A 20840-nucleotide genomic window follows, 5' to 3' on the forward strand; every position below is an offset into this window, starting at 1 on the left:
AAAAAGGTTATTGCAATTTAAATGAAGGCAGAACGTTTTGGGTATGAGGGGGAGCTGTTGACAGATCAAAATGAGACTGATAGGGAAAAAAGTGGAAATGGTGAATTGAAAGCAATAGGAGGTGTTCCCACAAAATTGGCTTTTATGTCAGTTCCTTTGATGTTGAAACTGTACAATGTTTCCTTTCAATGCAGCCTTTTTTTAGCTCCAGTTTTTCTGAGTTCTAAAGCAACTTGGAGGACATGATTAAAAGAGCCAGCGAGAGCCAGTGGTATAATGGTTAAGAGTGGGGATAGCCACAAACCCATCCTTGTTCATGACCTTCCTATGACTTTCCATGTGATTTTGGAGGTCCATGGGGTTTGTGTTGAGAAGCAGGGGGGGGGGGGGTGCGGAGGCTGAATGGATGCAAGCCATTTCAGTAATCCCTTTTGCTCTCCCCCTCTCCCGCTTCCAAGCATTCCCTTTAAATGGCTTTTGCAAGTGGGCACCATGCACAAGTGAAGTCCAGTTTCTTGATCATATGCAGCACCTGCTTGTAAAAGCCATTTAAAGGGAATGCTTGGAAGCTTCCCTTTAAACGGCTTTTGCATGAACTCCCCACCCTTCCATTCTGCTGGCCTTGGGGAGCAGCCACCAGCAGAAAAGAGGTAGGAGATTTTCCCCTGAACCTTATGAAACAAACTGGTTCAGTAAATGTGGAAGTTTGTGTGACCTCATGAACCATGTGCATCTCATGAGTACCAGTCACTCATGACTGCTTGATCTTTTTGGCTGTTAGGCTCAGAACAACTTCAGTGCTCTAACTTTTTTTTTTCTTTTTTAGTTCTCCACCTATTTTCCTGGTTACTTTGATGGTCAGTACTGGTTGTGGTGGGTGTTCCTCGTATTAGGTGAGTGTTATAAGCGGATTTCAAATTCTTACCTCCCTAGATGTGAACAGTCATATGCATGTTGCTGATTCCTTTGGAGGGGAGAGATTGATGTTTGTTTAATAACAATTTTAGTGCAGGGTTTTCTCCAAGTATTTGAATTAAGTTCTTAATTGTTAAGGGAGGTTTACAATATTAATAACCCTCGACTAATTTGTAGAACATTCTGTAGTCTTTAAAGGAATCCTGCCATCTAGTGGAGGATTTAACTGTCTTCATGTCAAATAGGCAACCTTTTTGACTATTGCCCAGCTGCTGGTTTGTTGCCCTTGAATTGACATTAATGCAGTCAGCTGTTTCAGAAGAGGAACTTTTGCAAAACTGAGGAGATCAGCTATAAGGAAGCACGAGAGCAGAATCAAGAAGACCAAATCTCTTCAGAAAAGTTGGCGATTATATAAAAGGGAGAATAGAGATGAAGCTAAAATATATACCGTAGAGTAGTAGAAGGGGAACAAAGAAGTCCAAGAAGATGCAGCAGGATTACATAGCAGCATCAAGCCCTTTTGGAAAAGTGGAAGTTGTGCCTAAATTAGAAAAAATAAAAAGAGCGCCAACTGTGTCATAATAAATGGAATGGTATAGTGGTTAGAGTGTCAGACTGGTATTTAAAACAACCAGGTTCAAATACCTCCTCTGCCCTGAAGGTTTAGGCCAGCTGTACTCTCTCAGCCTAACCCCCCCCCCCGCCCCAGGCAGTTGTGGCGATAAGAGAACAATGCTGTAAGCTGCTTTAAACACCCATTGGAGAGAAAAACAGGGTATAAACATCTAAATGTAAGTTGACAAGGCTCAGATTGGTTAAAGGCATAAAGGCAAGCATCTATTTAAATATATTGAGTGTAGGAAACCAGCCTGGAAGACAAGGGAACTACTAGACAAAGTTGTAAAAAGAGAACTGAAGGAGGTCAGTGAGACTGAGAAGCAAGATCAGTTCTTTGCCACAGTTTTCATTGAGAGATTATTTTAGAGATGTTATACCAGGAACTTTACAAAATAGAGGCAACAAAAACTGTGACTGACAAGACACCATATCCAGATGGCCTCCCTGCAATCAGCTGGAATCACAGAATAGAAGTGAATATGATCTGCATATTGGTTACAACCCAGCCAAAATCTTTGGTTGACCTCACTAGCTTTTATGTAGACGTTGAAGAACATAGTGGAAAAGATGGAGCCTTGCAGGACACCCCAAGCCAAAGGCGTTAGCAGTACTCTCCCAGCACATCTGATGTTCCCTCAACCAGCTTTTTATTGGGGAATGTTAATTTTTCTTAGCTCAAAATGGTAGACTACGAGAGGTGAGGTAAGCAGGAACTCCGTCCATGTTTACGGAGATAGACCGCTGAAATCTTTGGTTAAGTTAATGCATTTTATTATTGAAAAATGATTTTAAATAGTTACATCCCAATCGAAAAAATTTCAAGCATACAAGAGGAATTACAGAGGTTAGCTGATGGGTAGGGAAGGGGGAAGGTGATACAGTACCTAGTTCTTGCAATGTAGGCTCGGTCAGAGGGATAGGGGACTCTCTCTCAAGAAGGGACAGTGGGAAGGCTGGAAGAGAGCCCTCTCCTAACAGGTAAGATGGCCTGTTTTCTAGTGTAAATTACATCATATCAAGAGATTCCAAGTATCCAATGAAAAAGCAGGGTGTCAAATACATGCAAACTCCAAAAGAGGAATTTTAATTACTCTGGGAAAATGGTTTTATGGCCCTGTTATTGCAGAGGCTAGTTTCCCTTGAAGCTCATGAGAGGTGATAAATCTCTCTCTATGTGTCAAGATGGACATCCATTCGTCATGTGTTTAGGAGACAGTTCCACTCTGATGGTTTTCAGCAGTAACGAAAGAAAAACGTAGATTCTGTAATAAATAGTTTCCCTGACATAAATGTAAGACCAGATTAGAAATATACCACACATCCACCGTAACAAGATGGCCGCTTAGCTTTTAACCTTTGTGTCTTTGCTGTCTTTCCTGAGAGACAACAGACCGTACCATCCAGGCCATTTGTTTAAAATTTGCAAGGGGTGTTTATGTCCTGTTTTTTTTAATGGTTTGAGAACAGGTTACCAAAGAGGTTACCAAAAGGGTGAAGGAATGTTCCAGCCTTGCCCACTATATTTCCTTATCTGGGCCTGGGTCTCTCCATTCCCAGAATCAGAAAATGGATGCCTCTTAGCCTTTCAGCACAGCCAAAATGTCTGCTAAGCCTGTGAACCAGACTTGGTGTCATATTGGCCTGCCTAGGGGCCTAGAGATTTAATTGGATTTGCCTCTCTTCTGTGGAAAAGAGACCATCCCAGTTCAGGTGGGTATTGCTGTTTCATATCGCAGGGCTGCATTGCTATATCACATTCTAGGGGTACATAGTTATATCATATTCTAGGGGTGCATTGCTGGGTATCACTGAAACCTTCCCTCCAGGGATAGGCATGAACCTGGAAAATGCGATTTGGTTTGTGGTATGCCCAGTTTTGGTTTGTGAGATTTGTGATGTGATAGAATAAATCCTGTACAAGCTAGAGACATCGAACTCTCAGGGGATCGCTATCTGCTTTCTCAAGTTTGGTGAGGATTGGATTTACGGAGACTTACAGCGTCCTCAAAGAAGTTGCCCCCAGGAAAGTGCTTTTTGGGGAAATGAGAGGTGCAGTTTCAGGAGTGTGTAGAACTGATCCCATGCAGGCTAGAGACATCAAACTCGTAGGGGATTTCCACTGGATGCTCCTCTACATGCCCTCCAACTTCTGCTCCCCTGTTGCTTTGAAGTTTGGTAAACATTTAGATTGAGTCTGTCTGGAAATGTATCCTTCATGAACTGCCACAAAGAGCTTGAAAGTTTGTAGAAAGCTTTTGCAGGTTGACCTGCCACAAATTTTTCTTCACAAACCATGAACCAGCTAAAATTCATCATGAATTTTAGTTCATGAGCTGGTTTGTGCCCATCGCTCGGAACCCCAGCAGAACTGTGCCTCCAACAACCTGGAAAGGCAGTTCAGGATAATGTGATCAATAGTATTGAAAGCCACTGAGTGATCCAGGAGAATCAACAGAGTTGTATTATTTTGCTCCCAGTGTTGATCTCCCATGAGGCTGGTGACCAAGGCTCTTGACATCTCAAAACCAGGCCTAAATCCAGACTGGAAAAGAGTCAAATATAAAACAAAAAGATAACTAAAGAGGAACATCATGACCATAGAATTAAGCATGGTGTAGAGAAAATGGACAGAGGACTTTCTCTTTCTTACAGTTGCTTAAACATAGAACTATCTATTGAAAGTGATTGTAGGAATATTCAGGAGCCATAACAAATTTTCAGATGGGTAGGAAACTTGTCTCTTTATTAGGAATTGCAAAGTAGTGTGCATTGCATAAAAAGGGAAATCTGCAGAGGCTTCAACCTTGCTGGAAAGGCTTACAAAACTTTATTAGAGACATCTATGGAAAGATGGATTTTATTTGTTAAGAGTTGAAATGAGTTTGTTTATATTATGTACATTTCTATATCTCACTTTTCTCCCCAGTGGGGACCCAAAGCAGCATACATAATTCTGCCTTTGTTATTTTATCATCACAACAACGCTGTGAGATATGGTGGCCTGAGAATGTTGACTGGCCCAAGGTCACCCAGCGAGCTTCCGTGACAGAATGGGGATTGGAACCCGGATCTCCCATATTCTAGTTCAGTGCTCTAACCAATATGCCAGGCTGGCTTTTGTAAATCATGTGCAGATGTATGTATATTTTTGTGTGGTTTAAAGTAATTTCTGAGTATGTCAACTGCAAGATGGGCTTTGGGCTTTAGAAGAAGAAAAATATGTAAAATTAATTGTGTGTTTTCTCCTTAGGCTTTCTCCTGTTTCTCAGAGGATTTATTAATTATGCAAAAGTTCGGAAGATGCCCGATTCATTTTCCACTCTTCCCAGGACTAGAGTTCTCTTTATTTACTAAAGGTAATAATACTCTAGTGAGCCTGCTATAATTCCATTTTTTTTTGGCTTGACAAAAACTTGGAAATTGAATCTCTTGCACCATGTAGATCTATTTTATTTATTTGTGTGTCTCACATTGTTGCTCTGATCATAATACTAGTTGAACTTAATTAAATTTCACTGGTTCCATTGAAAATCACTTCCTTGTGTTTTCCTAGAATATTAGAAAGTACACAAAGCCAGCTGAAGGGACGTTTTCCATGCCAGTAAAAACTGTGAGCATACCGCATCACCTCTGTCAGAGGGCATCAGAGGATTAATATTTGAAAATAATTGTAAAGAATTTTGACTAACTAATTCTTAGCAGAACTTCTGTCTTAACAATCACTTAAGAGTTTGGAGCCAAAGTTTTTATGTGCTCATGGAGTTATTATAGCTACTGAAATAAAACAGTAATTTGATGGTGAAATTCTACTGTTTCCCCACTAATTTTATGAAGTTCCCAGTCTGTATTCCTTTTAAAAGCTGCTTTCCAACAACTTTATTCTATACCCAAACAATTTATTTATGATGATATCAAATAATACATTAACTCTGCATTTTTTGGACCATGGAAACACAACTACAGGGCCATCCACAGACAAAATAGGGTTGTCTACCTACTTAAGGGACTCCCAGATATGCAGAAAAATACGATACTGTAATTTACCAAATGAAAAACAATAACTGCCACCACCTGGCCTGGTAAGGACTGAAAATTCTTCAGTAGAGATACAATTCTGGTACCAGGTGAGTGTCAGTTAAAGTGGTGGGGGAAGCAGGGGGGACTGTGAAATCAGATTGCACAAGACTTCTAAAATAAATCCTTATCAGGAAAGAGGATTTGGTGGACAGAGAGATTTCAAAGTTATTCCTCCTCCCCTGTGATCCCCTTAGAGACCCCTGGCTTGTGTCTAACTAATGCCAGTTTGAAGGAACTTAATGGACTTAAAGTCAGATTTGTATTGCAGTGTAACATTGAGATCCAGGACTACAAAGGACACCACAAAGAAGATGATGATGATATTGGATTTATATCCCACCCTCCACTCCAAATCTCAGAGTGGCTCACAATCTCCTTTATCTTCCTCCCCCACAACAGACACCCTGTGAGGTGGGTGGGACAGAGAGGACTCTCCCAGCAGCTGCCCTTTCAAGGACAACCTTTGTCAGAGCTATCACTGACCCAAGGCCATTCCAGCAGGTCCAAGTGGAGGAGTGAGGAATCAAATCTGGTTCTCCCAGATAAGACTCCGCACACTTAACCACTACAGAAAACTGGCTGTCTAAGGAAGTAAAGAAACTTAATCACAGAGCATTACCTAACCACAGAGTATTATGTCAGTGTTGCTTTGCTTTTCTCTATGCTGGAATCTGGATGGTCTTTGAGAGAAAGAAGCTGTAAAAAGAATTCACTGCCGTTTTTATGTCATCTACAAGTTTCTGTCTCCTTGGTAAATAAAAAAGCACCTCTTACTAGAGAAGGCCTCCTCAGAGCCTATGCTTTCAGAGTGTGAAGTGGCCCCCAAGGTGGGTTGGGAGGCATGCAGCATGACCAGGGAAGCAGAAATGACCAAGAATCCTGTGACACCTTAAAGTCTACCACTTGTATTATGGTGTGATCTTTTGCAGACTAGAAGCAGAAATGACAGTCTTGTGTCATCTGAATGTCTACCACCTTTATTATGGTGTAATCGTTTGCAGACTAGAATCCACTGTTGTCAAAAGCAGCTGAGACACGAAGATACAAAAATATACCTAACATTACATCATAGCAGGGCTTTTTTTGTAGAAAAAGCCTAGCAGGAAATCAATAGCATATTAGGCCACACCCCCGATGTCACCAGAAGTGTGGTCATCTAGCCACGCCCACCTTATAGAGCTCCATAAAGTTCTTTTTAAAAGACCCAGTGCTATGAGCAGCACTGCGGCTACAATCAGGGGAGTCTATTCTTCTCCTCCACCTGCGATAAAAATTTCTAAATTTGCCTTGGTCTAAAAATTGCAGCATTTCTTGACAGATTTCCATTTGCAATTCCTTTGCAGAAAGTGCTGTTTGATTTCCCATCTCTGTCACATACTGGGAAGTAAAAAATAACAACACTCTGAAGTATCTTAAAGTTTTAAATGCTTTTGTTTTCCAGAAATGAACACAAGCACTATCTTGCTATTTTAAATACATTATGCTACAGCACAGGTAATAACTACATTTCCAAGGCAGTGCATGGGTTGAGATGTCATTATGTTTAGGACTGCACCTCATGTGTTAAGGAAGTGTCCAGTGCTCCAAAAAGGGACAAGGTGCGTTCCCCCTCAAAAAGAAAAAGAAAAAGAAAAAAAAGCGCCTTGCATCACAGTAAACTTTAATGAGCAAAACTGTTATTGGCTGTTATAACCATATTAGGTTTTGCTTCCCTGCTGTAATTCACTGATGTAGGAAAATGTGGCTAAATCCATCTATGTTCTAGACAGAGGGATACCACCTGTCAGAAGCATGAAGATATATGCAGATCCTCCCCATCCCCCATCAAACAAAACTTTTGAGTACTGCCTCCCAATTTCAAGATGAATACCAATGATAAAAATTAGTGTGGGTTTTGGACCCTCTTACTGAATTCAGTGCTGGGTTCTGTGAGTGAGTGGAACTGGAGCTAGAGACAGACTAGAGAGTAGGCATGACTGGGTAAGTGGCAACACTTTGGCTAAGCATATTTGATATTATGTCAGTCTCATTCATAATTAATTATGTGTAACAAAAGGCTACATTCACATAGTTTTGTGTGAGGACCTCTGTAGACTCACTTGCCAGGCATAAGTTTGAGAGGCCAGAATTTTAGAATAATCTTAGCAGGGGGGCCCTGAGTTCAAAATATTTGAGGAACACTGCCTTAGAGGCATTGTGTTTATCCAAGAGATACTAATCCCACAAGCGGGCTCAGGGTAGCTTACAGCAGTAAAAGCAAACATCAGAATTAAAACATCATAAAAAGTTTCAGTAGTCAGAACAGCATATTTAGAAGAGACTCTATCCAGGACATTGGTGGCAAAACTAAACTTTAAACTGTGTGTTGGTAAACTGCACCATCTTCTTCGTGGTCTCTGTGCAGTCCCACACATGGGTCTTGCCGCAGGCAATGAATCCATTCCTCGGAGTTCCAATAGCTCGCCTATAGCGCTTTTGGCGCGCTCCCCTCCCGCCCTGGGGAGCAGGCAGCGACCGCGCATGCCTGGAGCGGGGGGGGGAGCGCCCATTCCACTCAGTTTCTTCCTTTCCGCCGCCCGGACAACACCTTCCTCGCTGCGCTCTTCCTTAGCTCGTCTCCTCAGCTCGTCTTCTCCTTCGCCTTACTTCTGCTTCATCTGGTATCGTTTTCTCTTTCCCCTTTTTTCGTCCTTTAAAAAAAAAAAAAAATTACAAAAAAATACACCGTTTCTGCGCTTTTCTCTTCCTTTCCAACCCGTCCCCCCCCTCCCTTCCCCCCCCCCCCACCGTCCGGGGCGTATGGAAGGGAAGGTTACTTTCAAAAAGTGTAGGCACTGTGGGGCTAAAATCCCCACCACAGACGGCCACAGTCACTGTCTTTTCTGCCTCGGGGAAGGACATCGAGTCGACGCTTGCCCGCATTGTGCGAACTTCGGCAAGCAGGCACGCAAGAACCGTGCCGCACGACTACAGGCTTTCCTTTTAGAACGGTCCTTGCGGGCTATGCCCACTTCCGATCCGCCGCCTCCCCCACTCCGAGCGGGAGATTCGGCTTCCCAGGCCGCGCCTCAGTCTCAAAAGACGCACAAGTCCGGGAAACGACCTTCGAAGCACGCCGAAACCGGCCACAAGTCTTTGAAAAAACTGCGTCATTCCGAGTCGGAGTCGGCGCCTAAGAAGCCTCGACACTCGGATTCGGCGCCTAAGAAACCTCACCATTCCGAATCGACCCTGCATTCCGAATCGGCGGACTCGGCGCCCATAAAGCCCCGTACCACCATGGCCTCGACTGCTCAATCGAGTTCAGCTCAACCACTCCTGCCGCCCGAATTGTCGACCCCGGTTGACGTCATCACCGACATGCCTCGGCTTACACCTCACACCTCCACAGCCGTGGAGGTGATTCCGATTCGATCTCGATCGCCCTCAGTCCACAGCGTGGTACCGTCTGAGATCCTTGAACCCGACCGTACCACCGACCCGACACAGGCCTACCTACGTTCATCTCTACGACCTGACTCCTTCCACGATGTTGCAGTCTCCCCGCTGTATCGTGAATCGGCAACTCAAGTCTCCTCCCATCGGATTCGAATCCGATCGCGCTCACCGCGTAGCCGCCACGACTCCGGTTCCTCCGTCTATTTTGAACAGCAAGATTATTACACCAGACGGCGATATGAATACTCTCCTCTCTCCAGATCGCCCTCACCTAGACAGGGCCGGGTTCGTCACCATTCCGGTTCCCACTCCGATTGGGATGTTCATCATAGATACCAGGAGTCAGACTCTTACTTCCATCGTGATGCCGCTACTCCACGAATCCGTTATGGAGGTTCGCCTCGGCCTCGTTACGCGCGCTCGACCCGACGCGAAGACTCACCTCACCTCCATTTCGACCGCCCCTCTCGACTCCGTGACCCTCGAAGCCATTTCGAGTACTCACCCAGACTCCTTAACCGCCTCCTATCATCGGAGCAAGAGGCTGGCCCCTCGCATCAACGCCGGGAGCACCCTCGGTACCGAGACGCGGCAAAACCTCGTACTACTTCTGCCACTGTATCCGTGGCCCCGGATTCTCGACTTCGGTCTCCTCCCAAGACTTCGGAGCCTACAGCTCCCATCTCGGAGCCGATCATTCCTCCACCCTCTCCCTCCACGGCGGCCTCTTCTTCGGGCAGGGAGTCCCCAGACTCTTCGGATTCGGAAGACCATTCTCCATCTCTTCCTTCCGACCCTGCGCAACAGCTCCGGCTCTCTCCTTCGGATGCATCCAAGGCATACCTCAACTTAATTACTTCTATGGCGGAGGCACTGAAAATACCGCTCCAGGCGGACTCCCCCAAGGTGTCGGACATGGTACATGACTTGGTGCAGTCAGACTTTCCGCCCGGGTCCTTGCTTCCTATGCTACCTGTGCACTTGGAGGGTCTTCAGGAGGCTTGGGACAAACCTGCCTCAGTACCCCCCACTTCAAAGAGGCTGGACTCCCTCTATCGAGTCCATGCCCCCGATGCTAAGTTCCTAGCCTCACATCCGGCTCCGAACTCTATTATTGTTCATTCGGCCATGAAGACCAAACCCTCCAGACATCCCACACCTCCGGATCGTGAGGGAAGAAAATTAGACACATTGGCACGGAAAATCTTCACACTAGCCTCCACCAACTCGAAGCTGAACAATTACCTAGCTTACTTCGCTGCTTATACTTTTAATCTGGCGAACCAATTCGCACCACTGATACCTTCGCTTCCTGATTCCTCTCAGAGAACAGCCTCAACCCTGGTTTCTGAACTCTCAAGGGTCTCCAAACAACAAATCAATTCAATTCGCCATGCGGTCTCCTGTTCCTCCCGCGTCTTCGCCTCCTCAGTTGCCTTGCGTCGTCATGCTTGGCTAAGATCCACCAATCTTCAACCCGACATCAAGCAGAAGATAGAGGATCTTCCCTTCGACGGCCTGGGCCTCTTTCATGCCTCTACTGATGAGGTCTTGTCTTCCGTTGACGACGGTCGTAAAAGGGCTAAGCGCCTAGGAGTATCCCAACCAGCTTCGCAACCGTTCATTCGCAAACAACCTTGGAAACCATCTTTCCAAAGACGCCAACGTTCTCCTAAGCAGACCGAATATTGGAAGAGAAGACCTGCACAACAAAAGCCTTCTTTCCATCAAAGGCAGCGCTCTCAACAGCCCAAAAAAGCATCCCCCCCTAACAAGCAGTCTCTTTGACTTCCCCACACAGTCACCCTACCCCACGCGTCTCTCCCCATTCTACAGGACTTGGAGTTCAATTACAACCGACTCCTGGGTACTCACCATCGTACGCCTGGGGTACGCACTCGAGTTCGCTTCACTACCCCGCCACCACTACTTTGTCACTACCCCTCCATCCCACCACCTCCATCAGGAGATTCTGGACTTGCTTCAGAAAAAGGCCATAGAACCTGTTCCCCCCCAACATCGGGGAACGGGGTTCTACTCAAGGTACTTCCTGGTCCCCAAGAGGGATGGAGGCAAGCGTCCTATTCTAGATCTTCGGAAGCTAAACAAATTTATCCAGTACAGGAAGTTCAGAATGATCTCGCTGCAGTCCATCTTGCCCTTGATTCCAAAGAATTCCTGGATGGCTTCCCTAGATCTTCAGGACGCTTACTTCCATGTGACTATCCGACCTCAACATCGCAGATATCTCCGGTTTGCGATGGGCCAACATCATTACCAGTACGTTTCTCTACCATTCGGCCTCTCCACTGCACCCAGGGTTTTCACCAAGTGCATGGCGGTGGTGGCAGCTGCTCTACGGATCCGAAACATCACAGTCTTCCCTTACATAGACGACTGGCTCCTCATTGCACCAACACCAAATCAGCTCGAGTCCAATCTCCACGCAGCACTTCTCCTCCTGTCTTCTCTCGGCTTGAGGGTGAATGTCACCAAATCGCACTTCACCCCCACTCAGCATCTCAGCTTCATAGGGGCCCATCTCCACACCTCTATACACCGTGCCTTCCTCCCAGAGGAAGGAATCATCAGCCTTGCCAGGCTGGTCCAGCTACAACCCATCCAACCGGCCCTAACTATTCAGCGCCTTCTAGGTCTCATGGCCGCTACTACAGCAGTCCTCCGCTTCGCAAGGTTACGAATGAGACCACTTCAGCTCTGGTTCGTACGTGCCTACCGTCCTCATGTGCAACCTCAGAGCACCCTGCTCACCGTCCCCAGGAGAGTCCTTCTCTCTCTCACTTGGTGGACCGTCCTCGACAACCTCCTCGAGGGCATGCCGTTCCTACCAACTACTCCAACGGCTACCGTGACAACAGATGCCTCCATGTGGGGCTGGGGAGCCCACTTAGAAGGCAGGACTGTCAGAGGTCTCTGGACTCCTCAGGAGAGGACCTTGCACATAAACTGTTTAGAACTGATTGCTGTACACAGAGCTCTCCAATCCTTCCTCCCTCTTATCGGGGGTCGCCACATCCAGATCTCCACAGACAATATGGCAACAGTCTTCTATGTAAACAAGCAGGGAGGCACCAGATCTCTTCGACTGTGCCGCATAGCTATACTGCTCTGGGAATGGTGTATCAAACACAACATCCACATGACTGCCATCCACCTCCCAGGTGTCGAGAATGTGCTGGCCGACTCACTAAGCAGACTACGCATAGACGACCACGAATGGTCCATCAATCTGACCTACCTTCGTCGGATCTTCAGGTGCTTCGGCACTCCCAAAGTGGACGTCTTTGCCTCCAGGGACAATGCCAAATGTCATCGCTTCTACTGCAGGAAGGGCAACGATGCCTTCCTACATCTCTGGAGGGGTCCCCTCCACTACATTTTTCCACCAACCCCCCTACTGACACGGGTGTTGACAAAGGTTGCACGGGATGGCACGGACTGCATCCTTATCGCACCGTGGTGGCCGCGGCAACCGTGGTTCACCAGACTTCTGCAAATGTCACAACACACTTACCGCCGCCTCCCGATCGTGGGAGACCTCCTATCGCAGGCGAACGGCCAGATACTTCATCACAACCCTCGGGTTCTGGCCCTCACTGCCTGGAGGATACACTCGCCTGCTTTTCCACCGAAGTAACCAATGTCCTTCTCAATGCAAGAAAGCCTTCCACCAGACTTTCGTACCAACGCAAATGGAAGCGCTTCTGCTCCTTCGTCGCATCCTATCATCTAACACCTGAAGTAACACCTCTAAACCTGATTCTAGATTATCTCCTATCCCTGCAGAAATCAGGCCTGTGCTACTCTTCACTTAAAGTGCACCTCTCTGCCATCTCGGCATTCCATGACACCATTGATGGCAAGACGGTTTTTTCTCACCCCTTATCCAAATCCTTCCTCAAGGGAATGCTGCACCTACATCCACCTGTTAAACCGTTCGTCCCAACGTGGAGTTTATCCCTTGTTCTTTCCTGTCTAATGAAGACCCCCTTTGAACCCATGGCGACAATACAGCTCAACCTTCTTTCCTGGAAGACAGCATTGCTAATAGCCCTTACCTCTGGTAAGCGGGCAAGTGACTTATGTGCCTTCCGACATGACCCTCCCTACACCATCTTTCACAGGGACAAGGTTGTCTTGCGACCGGATCCTACATTCCTCCCTAAAGTTGTCTCCAAGTTTCATTTGTCTACTTCAACTTCGCTACCAACGTTTTTCCCTAACCCATCGGACCAGGGGCAGCGAGCGCTGCATTCTCTGGATGTCAGAAGGGCGTTAGCCTTCTATCTCAATCGCACACAACCTTTCCGTAAGGACCCTAACCTGTTTGTGGCCTACGGCAAACCTCGCAAGGGACACAAAATTTCTACCCAGAGACTATCCAAATGGGTAGTTAGTGCCATCAGGTTGTGTTACGAACTGGCTAAACAGCCTCCTCCCGAAGGCCTTAAGGCTCACTCTACTAGAGCGGTCTCGACGTCTTCGGCCTTTCTACAAGGCGTCTCTCTAGAGGACATTTGTGCGGCTGCATCGTGGTCCTCTCCTTCCACGTTCGTCTCCCATTATGCTTTGGACGTTCGTGCGAGACGGGACGCCTCCTTCGGCCAAGCAGTCCTCCGGTCCATCTTCCACTGAAGTATGGTGAGTGTTTTTGGCTCCTGCCTCTAGGTCTTGGATTATGATGTGTTTTCTTATGTGACTAACTATCTTCTTTTACCAGCACCCTCCTCCAGGTTACTCAGCTGGCTAGTCACCCATGTGTGGGACTGCACAGAGACCACGAAGAAGATAAACAGGTTGCTTACCTGTAACTGATGATCTTCGAGTGGTCATCTGTGCAGTCACACACGCCCACCCAGCCTTCCCCGCTGCTGGCCTCTTGTAATTGTTGCTTAACCTTGTATAGTGTCAGTGCCAACGGCGGCTGGAAGAAACTGAGTGGAATGGGCGCTCCCCCCCCCCCCGCTCCAGGCATGCGCGGTCGCTGCCTGCTCCCCAGGGCGGGAGGGGAGCGCGCCAAAAGCGCTATAGGCGAGCTATTGGAACTCCGAGGAATGGATTCATTGCCTGCGGCAAGACCCATGTGTGTGACTGCACAGATGACCACTCGAAGATCATCAGTTACAGGTAAGCAACCTGTTTTTAGTTTTCTTTTTCCGCTTTTCTTTTAAACAAGCCAGTAACCACACGAGCTGTAAAAGGCTTGCTTTTCCTTCCAAAAGTTGATGAAATGCATAGCTAGACCACCCACAGATTGAAGACTTATTTAACAATGACAAAGTTCTTAAAAAAAAACAACCCATCACGACATAGACCATGTCAGAAATGCAGCTGGCACTGACCACAGTAGAATACTTGAACTGGAAAAAGCTATTTTAAAAAGTAATATTCTGTGGTTAGGGTTCTTTACTTCCTTAGCATGGTTTGTGGTGTCCTCTGTAGTCCTGGATCTTAATTTTACACTGAAATGCAAACCTGATTTTAAGTCTCTTTTAGTGCTAGTGCAAAAAGGCCATAGGCACAAACAGATTACTCAGTTGTTTATGCTGGGACTTGTAATTACATTTTTGTTACATTCCTTAAGTGATTTTAGCTTTTTTTTTTAAGTAGGAGCTACTTGGTTCCTTGTGATTCTTTCTTATTTTTGGTACAAGAAGACAAGCCTGACTGCATTCAATGAGACTTTCAACCTGAGTATACATAAAATTGTACCTTTGTTCTTCTGTGTGAGAAACCATGACCCAGTGCAGTCATAACCCTTAACCATAGTTAAAAGATCGGGAGCCAGCTGCAGGATTGCACACTTCCTGGGGCAGACAAATGCTTTCTGTCTTTTGAAGAAGGATGCTTTCATAACCCGAGCTTCAAACCCAAGATTAATTTATTTCTTTATTTAAAAATATTTATATTTTTTGTGGATTACAGGACTTCAAAATCATAAAGCATCTAAATCTTAGCACAGTCATACAAAAAATCAAAACAAGGCATAAAATTGCTCTGTGTTGTTACAGTACAGGCACTCAGTCCATTCTTGGCATCACTCTGATCTCTGAGGATCATTTGAATACCTTAGCCCGATTCCCTGCACACCTGAGCATGGGTGTATTTGTTACTGCCTATGAACAATTATTTCACAAAAGAGGAACAGCTACTGTCAACCAGACTCTCTTCATAGTTCTTACTGTCCTGCATGTTGGAAATATTAACAATGGCTGAGTTGAAAACAGGAGCTGTTCTGCAGAGTCATGCAAGGTATGAAGAACTGTAAAGATTAAAGCCAGCACCTTAAATTGCATGCAGAAGCAAACTGGCAATCAGTGCTTCATTTTTAAAACTGAAAGTGATAAGCATACACGGCACGAGGCAGAGGAAATGGATGAGAGAACTACTCCTATTATACTAGAACTAAGGCTACCCAGTGAATTTAATGGGCAGTTGATTCAGGATAGACACAAGATAATAATCCTTTACTCAGTAATTAAATTGTGGAATTTGCACTAACTACCAGCAGAGTTAGTGATGGCCACAAGCATAGATGGCTTTTAAAAGAGGATAGAAAGATTCATGGAGGATAGGTCCTTCAATGGCTACTAGTGATGGTTACTAAAGGGAACCTCCATATTTAGAGGTGAAGGAAGAGGACGGGTTTTTAACTTTAGGAATCACTCTGCTGCCTTCTAATCCAATTCTGCATTCGTGCTGCTGCATTCTGATCCAATTGCAACTTCCATATTGAGTTCAAAGGCAGTCCCATGATCATCATAGTCCAATCTTGAAGTTCCCACAGTCCAGTCTTGAATTAGCACAGCCAGGTCTGCTGGGTCCAAGAAAAGACAGAGCTTTTAAGCTAAATGCCGTTGAGAGAAAGCATTGTTTGCCACCCAGTTTGCCTGATTCTCAAAGACTGAAGAGGATTCACAAACTTTAACCAAGTATGTTAATGAAAGGCTCTCTCAAGTGCCATTTCCTCCTATTCACATAAGCCTCTCATAATCAGTATTCCCTCCGTCTTCTAAGGATTGAATTGAATATTGTTCCTCTCTCTGCATGACACCCTGTCTCAAAAGTGGGTGCGAGACCAAACAGTGCTTAAAAGGAAGCCATTAAGGTTTAATGAATACACTTTAGTTCAGGGGTGTCAGACATGTGGCCTGGGGGCTGTATGAGGCCCCCAAACAACTGGCTGTCATCTGCTTCCTTCTCCCTATCTCTTCTTTCTGCATAACAGCTTGCTTTGCAAGCCTTGCTCAATACCTCTATTTTCTCCCCTGGCTGAGGCCCCTCCCTTGGGGAGGCAGGGGGGAAAGCAAAGCTTGTTTTTCCAGGCTCTCTCAATCACACAGCAGAGCTACTAAGCCAAGCCTCTCTCCCTGGGAACAGAAGGAAAGATTCACAGCTTCCTTTGCCCAGTTCCCTGGATCCCATGGGAGAAATACAAAGAAAGCACCTTTAAGACCAATGAGTACTAACATTTTAAGCATGTTTTAAAGTTTTTTTCTTTTTTTAAAAATTAATTTAGTTTGTGTTCTTTATGAAGTTTATATCTCTGCTACCTAATCTTAAATAAGGTACACACCTGACCTGGCCTGCCCAACATGGCCTAGCCCAACCCGATATGGCCTGGCCCAACAAGGTCTCATTTATGTCAGATCCAGCCCTCATAACAAATGAGTTCAACACCCCTGCCTTAGTTGATGGTAACAGTGGTTAATGCTAGTACAGAAGTAAAGAGAAACCTAATCCAAGCAAAGTGCTAAGCACAAGAGGGTCTTGGGAAGGGGTGGGAGAGATACAGTCTGTGCATGCATTTCTGTGGCCTGCTTCTGATGCCTTACCTTCTTTAACAGATACATTGGCACCAGCCCCTTCAAAAAGCCCAAATTCTTTCCAAAGAAGTGCTGGTGGTAGAAGTTGATCAAGTGTTGAAGTGAATATATTCCCAAAGATTTGTATCATACTTTGGTTCTGTTTCTCTGATATGTGTTTTACACTGAAAGATGGAGGCGTCTAAATGTTTATAGTTGAGTTCAACTTTTACTCCATTGGGTCAAAGTTGGAGTCCAACAAAGTTTTATTCACAATGTAAGCTTTCATGTGCTAAAAGCACACTTCAGACAACTATATGGGATGGAATTAGCAGAGCAGTCCTAAATATATAGAGAGTGGGCACTGAGATTTTTGGTATTCCCCTCTGAAATGCCTTGAAAATAAATCACAAACAGCAAAAATTGGCTCCAATAATGGGAAGAAATATGGAAAATGAAAACAAACCAACTCAAAAAGATTCATCCTCAGTGAAAGTGTATTTTATGTCAGGATACATGAGATTTCTGACCCAGGGCTCCCCAGCGGAACACAACATGGCACCTGTCCTTAACAACCACACTGGGAGAAAAACCTATAGACTCAGCTTTGCTGTGTCGCCAAGACCTTTTGGACTTGAAAGAAGACATCCGCTCCTACTTAAAAGCTTCTATAAAAGAATCCGTGAAGGAAGCTCTCCAGCCAGTAATGACTAGCTGTGAGCCTAATGGAAACAACTAAGATGGTGGAAGATGATGATACTGGATCTATATCCTGCCCTATACTCTGAATCTCAGAGCGGTCACAATCTCCTCTACCTTCTCCCCCCCACACACAACAGACACCCTGTGAGATAGGTGGGGCTGGAGAGGGCTCTCACAGCAGCTGCCCTTTCAAGGAAACCTCTGCCAGAGCTATGGCTGACCCAAGGTCATTCCAGCAGCTGCAAGTGGAGGAGTGGGGAACATGTTAATGAAATCAGAGCAACTCTGACAACTCAAATTCAACAGATGAAAAGGTCAGAGAAAAATTTAATGAACAGAATTATAGTACTAGAAAATAGATGGCGGACCTACAATCTAAATGTCGGGAGTTGGATGAGGAAATTGACTCTGCAGGGGATTAGCCTCTCATATCTCTTCATGGCTGGGAAAAGCCCTAGAATTGGAAGATGGGGTAGCCCCTGCTATAGTTAAAACCTTCCGATTAGGTCCTCTTGTAAGATCTCATCGGAATCACCCCAGAGACATTTGGTACCATTTTTGTATCCAAGATCTAGAGACAGAATTCTCCAGAAAGCCCATAGGAGATGAACTTTAATGCATGATGGCAAAAACGTTCAAATGTTATTGGATCTCTCTTCAGAAGCCTTGCAAAAAAGAAAAACCTTAAAACCTGTAGCTTCTAAACTCCTTAAAGCAAATGTGCAGTTTAAATGGAGTGCTATATCAGACCTACAGGTCTACCGCAGTGAATCTCTACTAGAGAACCTCAGGCATCCCATTGGGCTGTGCTCATCTCACTGGATATTAAACTAGCCCCTGAGGAAGAAATGCTCTTGAGTGATGACAACCAGAATGAAGAGGATCAGATCCTGAGGAGGACAACCTAAACCTGCTGTTTTTTACTATGGTTTAAAAACTCTATCTCTAAAATTATGGCATGTGGTTCATTGATGTTTTTTAGTAATGTACAGACTGAGTAAAGTCCATTTTACGGACTAAATGTATGTTCTGTTTTGGAGTATTTGACTATTAGAACCCTAGCTTAAGTGGGGCTATAACAGCCTATTAATTCATTCATGGAAATACTTTATGTATACATTGATAATTATTTGGGTTATTTCCAGCTTTTTACCTAATAACACCAGTTTTATATTTTAAAAAGCTGGGATGAGAACAATAAAATCTTTCTAAAGCTTTCTTGGTGAAGGCAAAGGTGTGAAAAAAACTCCTTTAAATCAAAGGGATAATATTTAAGATATATAGTAGATATTAAAAAATCCCACTCTCATTAAGACTTTGTACATGTAATTTAAAACAAGTTGATTCGTTGTCGTATTATTCTTTACTGCTCCCAATATGATACCATACACCTTAGGTTTCTAGATCCAGTTATGCTCAATATGACAAGTTGGTCAGGTCTTCTGAATGATTTGTCATCTGAAATAACTGAAAAGGTTGGTTTATCCTTGAATCTGGTAATTAAGTCTCATGTATAGCTGTATATGACTGGTTTATTTTGTTATTTCTGTATCTCTTTTTTTGCTTTTTTTTATAATCTGGTATATGCCAATAAAGGCTTGTGTTTGTTTGTGACTAAAAAATAATTTTGTAAGAATTCGTTTTTTTTTTTATGATGTCGCTCCTAATGTAGTGGTACAAGGCACAATTTTAAGGAGTACTGATATATATTTGTATCCAACAGTATTTGTTAATTTTTATATTTGTAATTATTTTATTGGAATTTATTATTGTTATATTGGATAATTAAAATTTTGTTTCAGAAACTTTTAAATAAAGGTTACATGTCAGACAAAATTCAACTGGTATAGGAGTTTGTGATCAGTTAATTGAATTTCTGCCTTTTGTACAGCCATTGAAGACACAGATCCTCAGTCAGGACAAATGGTGGCATTTTTGTTCATGCGTTTTACTTGTCTTAGCAAAAGAAAGACTGGATCAATTTTACTTATAATATAGTCCAGACGGTAGGGGATTATATTAGTTTAAAATGTGAAAACTTAATATCAGGTAACCAGAGAAGAGGAAATAAGTTTGCTGTTCATTTTTACCCTTTACCTTTGTGACGCTGGAAAAAATTTTATTGATAAATTTTTGTGTGTGAAACACAAGTGTAAAGGGATGGGAGAACAATAAAATGAATAAGAAAAAAGTAACTGGGCTGTACTGGAGGACTCGGGACATGAAGGTACATAAATTATGACATAATTGTATCCTCTTTGATTATTTCTATATGCCAGAAAACTCCCTTGTACCCTAAACTCTTTGTGACATCCTTCTCTAGCTAAAATAACAGCTCTAACTGTACTTTGCTGTTTTCGTATCCTTCTCAGACAGATGTTTTCTGGCAACATCTTCCTGTATTGAATCCTCCCTCAAATAGTAAGTGGACAGCTGCAGGAACCGAATCAAGATTCTGAACACAGAAGAAGAAAAATAATCACCTGCTTTAAAAGAAATAAAGTACTGTTGAAAAAAGAGAAACATTTCTTTCTATTTGTTTCTAGATGTAAAATTTTAATAGTTTAACGCAGAACTCCTGTAATCATTGATTGAATCATTAGTGGCTAATGTTTGAAATGGCTCTTGCAATCAAGTCTGTGATGTTACTAATAAAGCCTTATATAGTATTTGTAGTCATTTAAATAGCATGAGCTATTGCCCTGTAGCCCAGAAGGGGTCAGTCTTGCTTTTTGTTTTCCTTAAAAAATGAACTTTCAATATGTTCTGGTAAGATATGTAATAATGCTGGCCATTGTGAAGGGATGTTTTCAGAACTTTAGAAAATTGTTTTGACTGTATTTCTGCACATAGTGTGTATCTGTTGTTAAAATAAATTGAAAACAACCTGGAAGTAAAACTTACATGCACAATATGAATGTTTTTAAATTTTTGGTCCTGAAAGAATGTTGCTAAGAAGGTGGCGCAAGTATTAAATGTTTTGGTAGTATGCATTCTTAACTTTGCAGTACATATTACTTAAAGGCCATGGATTTTGAATAGGGATCCTAACGTTGGTGGTGTCAAATGAAAAGATTTTGATTCTGCATTGTGTAAAATAAGTATGCACCACCATTTGTGTTGATGTTAGGACTCCGGAGGTAGTCCGTAACATACCTGTACTTCTGCTTTTTCTAATTTTGGTGCAGTTCACAAAAAATGTCCACTTCTGTTCTTTCTGCAAAATAGTAATTCAGAGTTTTAGTATGTTAAAACTGTAAA

At 43.9% G+C, this 20840-nt stretch overlaps 1 protein-coding gene across 3 annotated transcripts in view; it reads left to right on the plus strand.

Annotated features, from left to right (window-relative positions):
- The window catches only part of NDFIP1 (Nedd4 family interacting protein 1), a 56972-nt gene extending 36490 nt beyond the window's left edge, over positions 1–20482 (plus strand). The window contains exons 6-8 of one of the 3 annotated variants that reach the window (XM_060240528.1): positions 827–893; positions 4787–4892; positions 19952–20482. In XM_060240528.1, coding sequence (XP_060096511.1) covers positions 827–893; positions 4787–4890 — 171 coding nt within the window. In that variant the 3' untranslated portion in view covers positions 4891–4892; positions 19952–20482. Of the gene's footprint in view, positions 1–826; positions 894–4786; positions 5341–19951 lie in introns of those variants that run through there. The other 2 variants (XM_060240525.1, XM_060240526.1) reach the window with 2 other exon arrangements.
- The last annotated feature ends 358 nt before the right edge of the window (positions 20483–20840 follow it).

Source organism: Heteronotia binoei, chromosome 5 (assembly GCF_032191835.1).
Source record: "Heteronotia binoei isolate CCM8104 ecotype False Entrance Well chromosome 5, APGP_CSIRO_Hbin_v1, whole genome shotgun sequence".
Taxonomy (NCBI): Eukaryota; Metazoa; Chordata; class Lepidosauria; order Squamata; family Gekkonidae; genus Heteronotia; species Heteronotia binoei.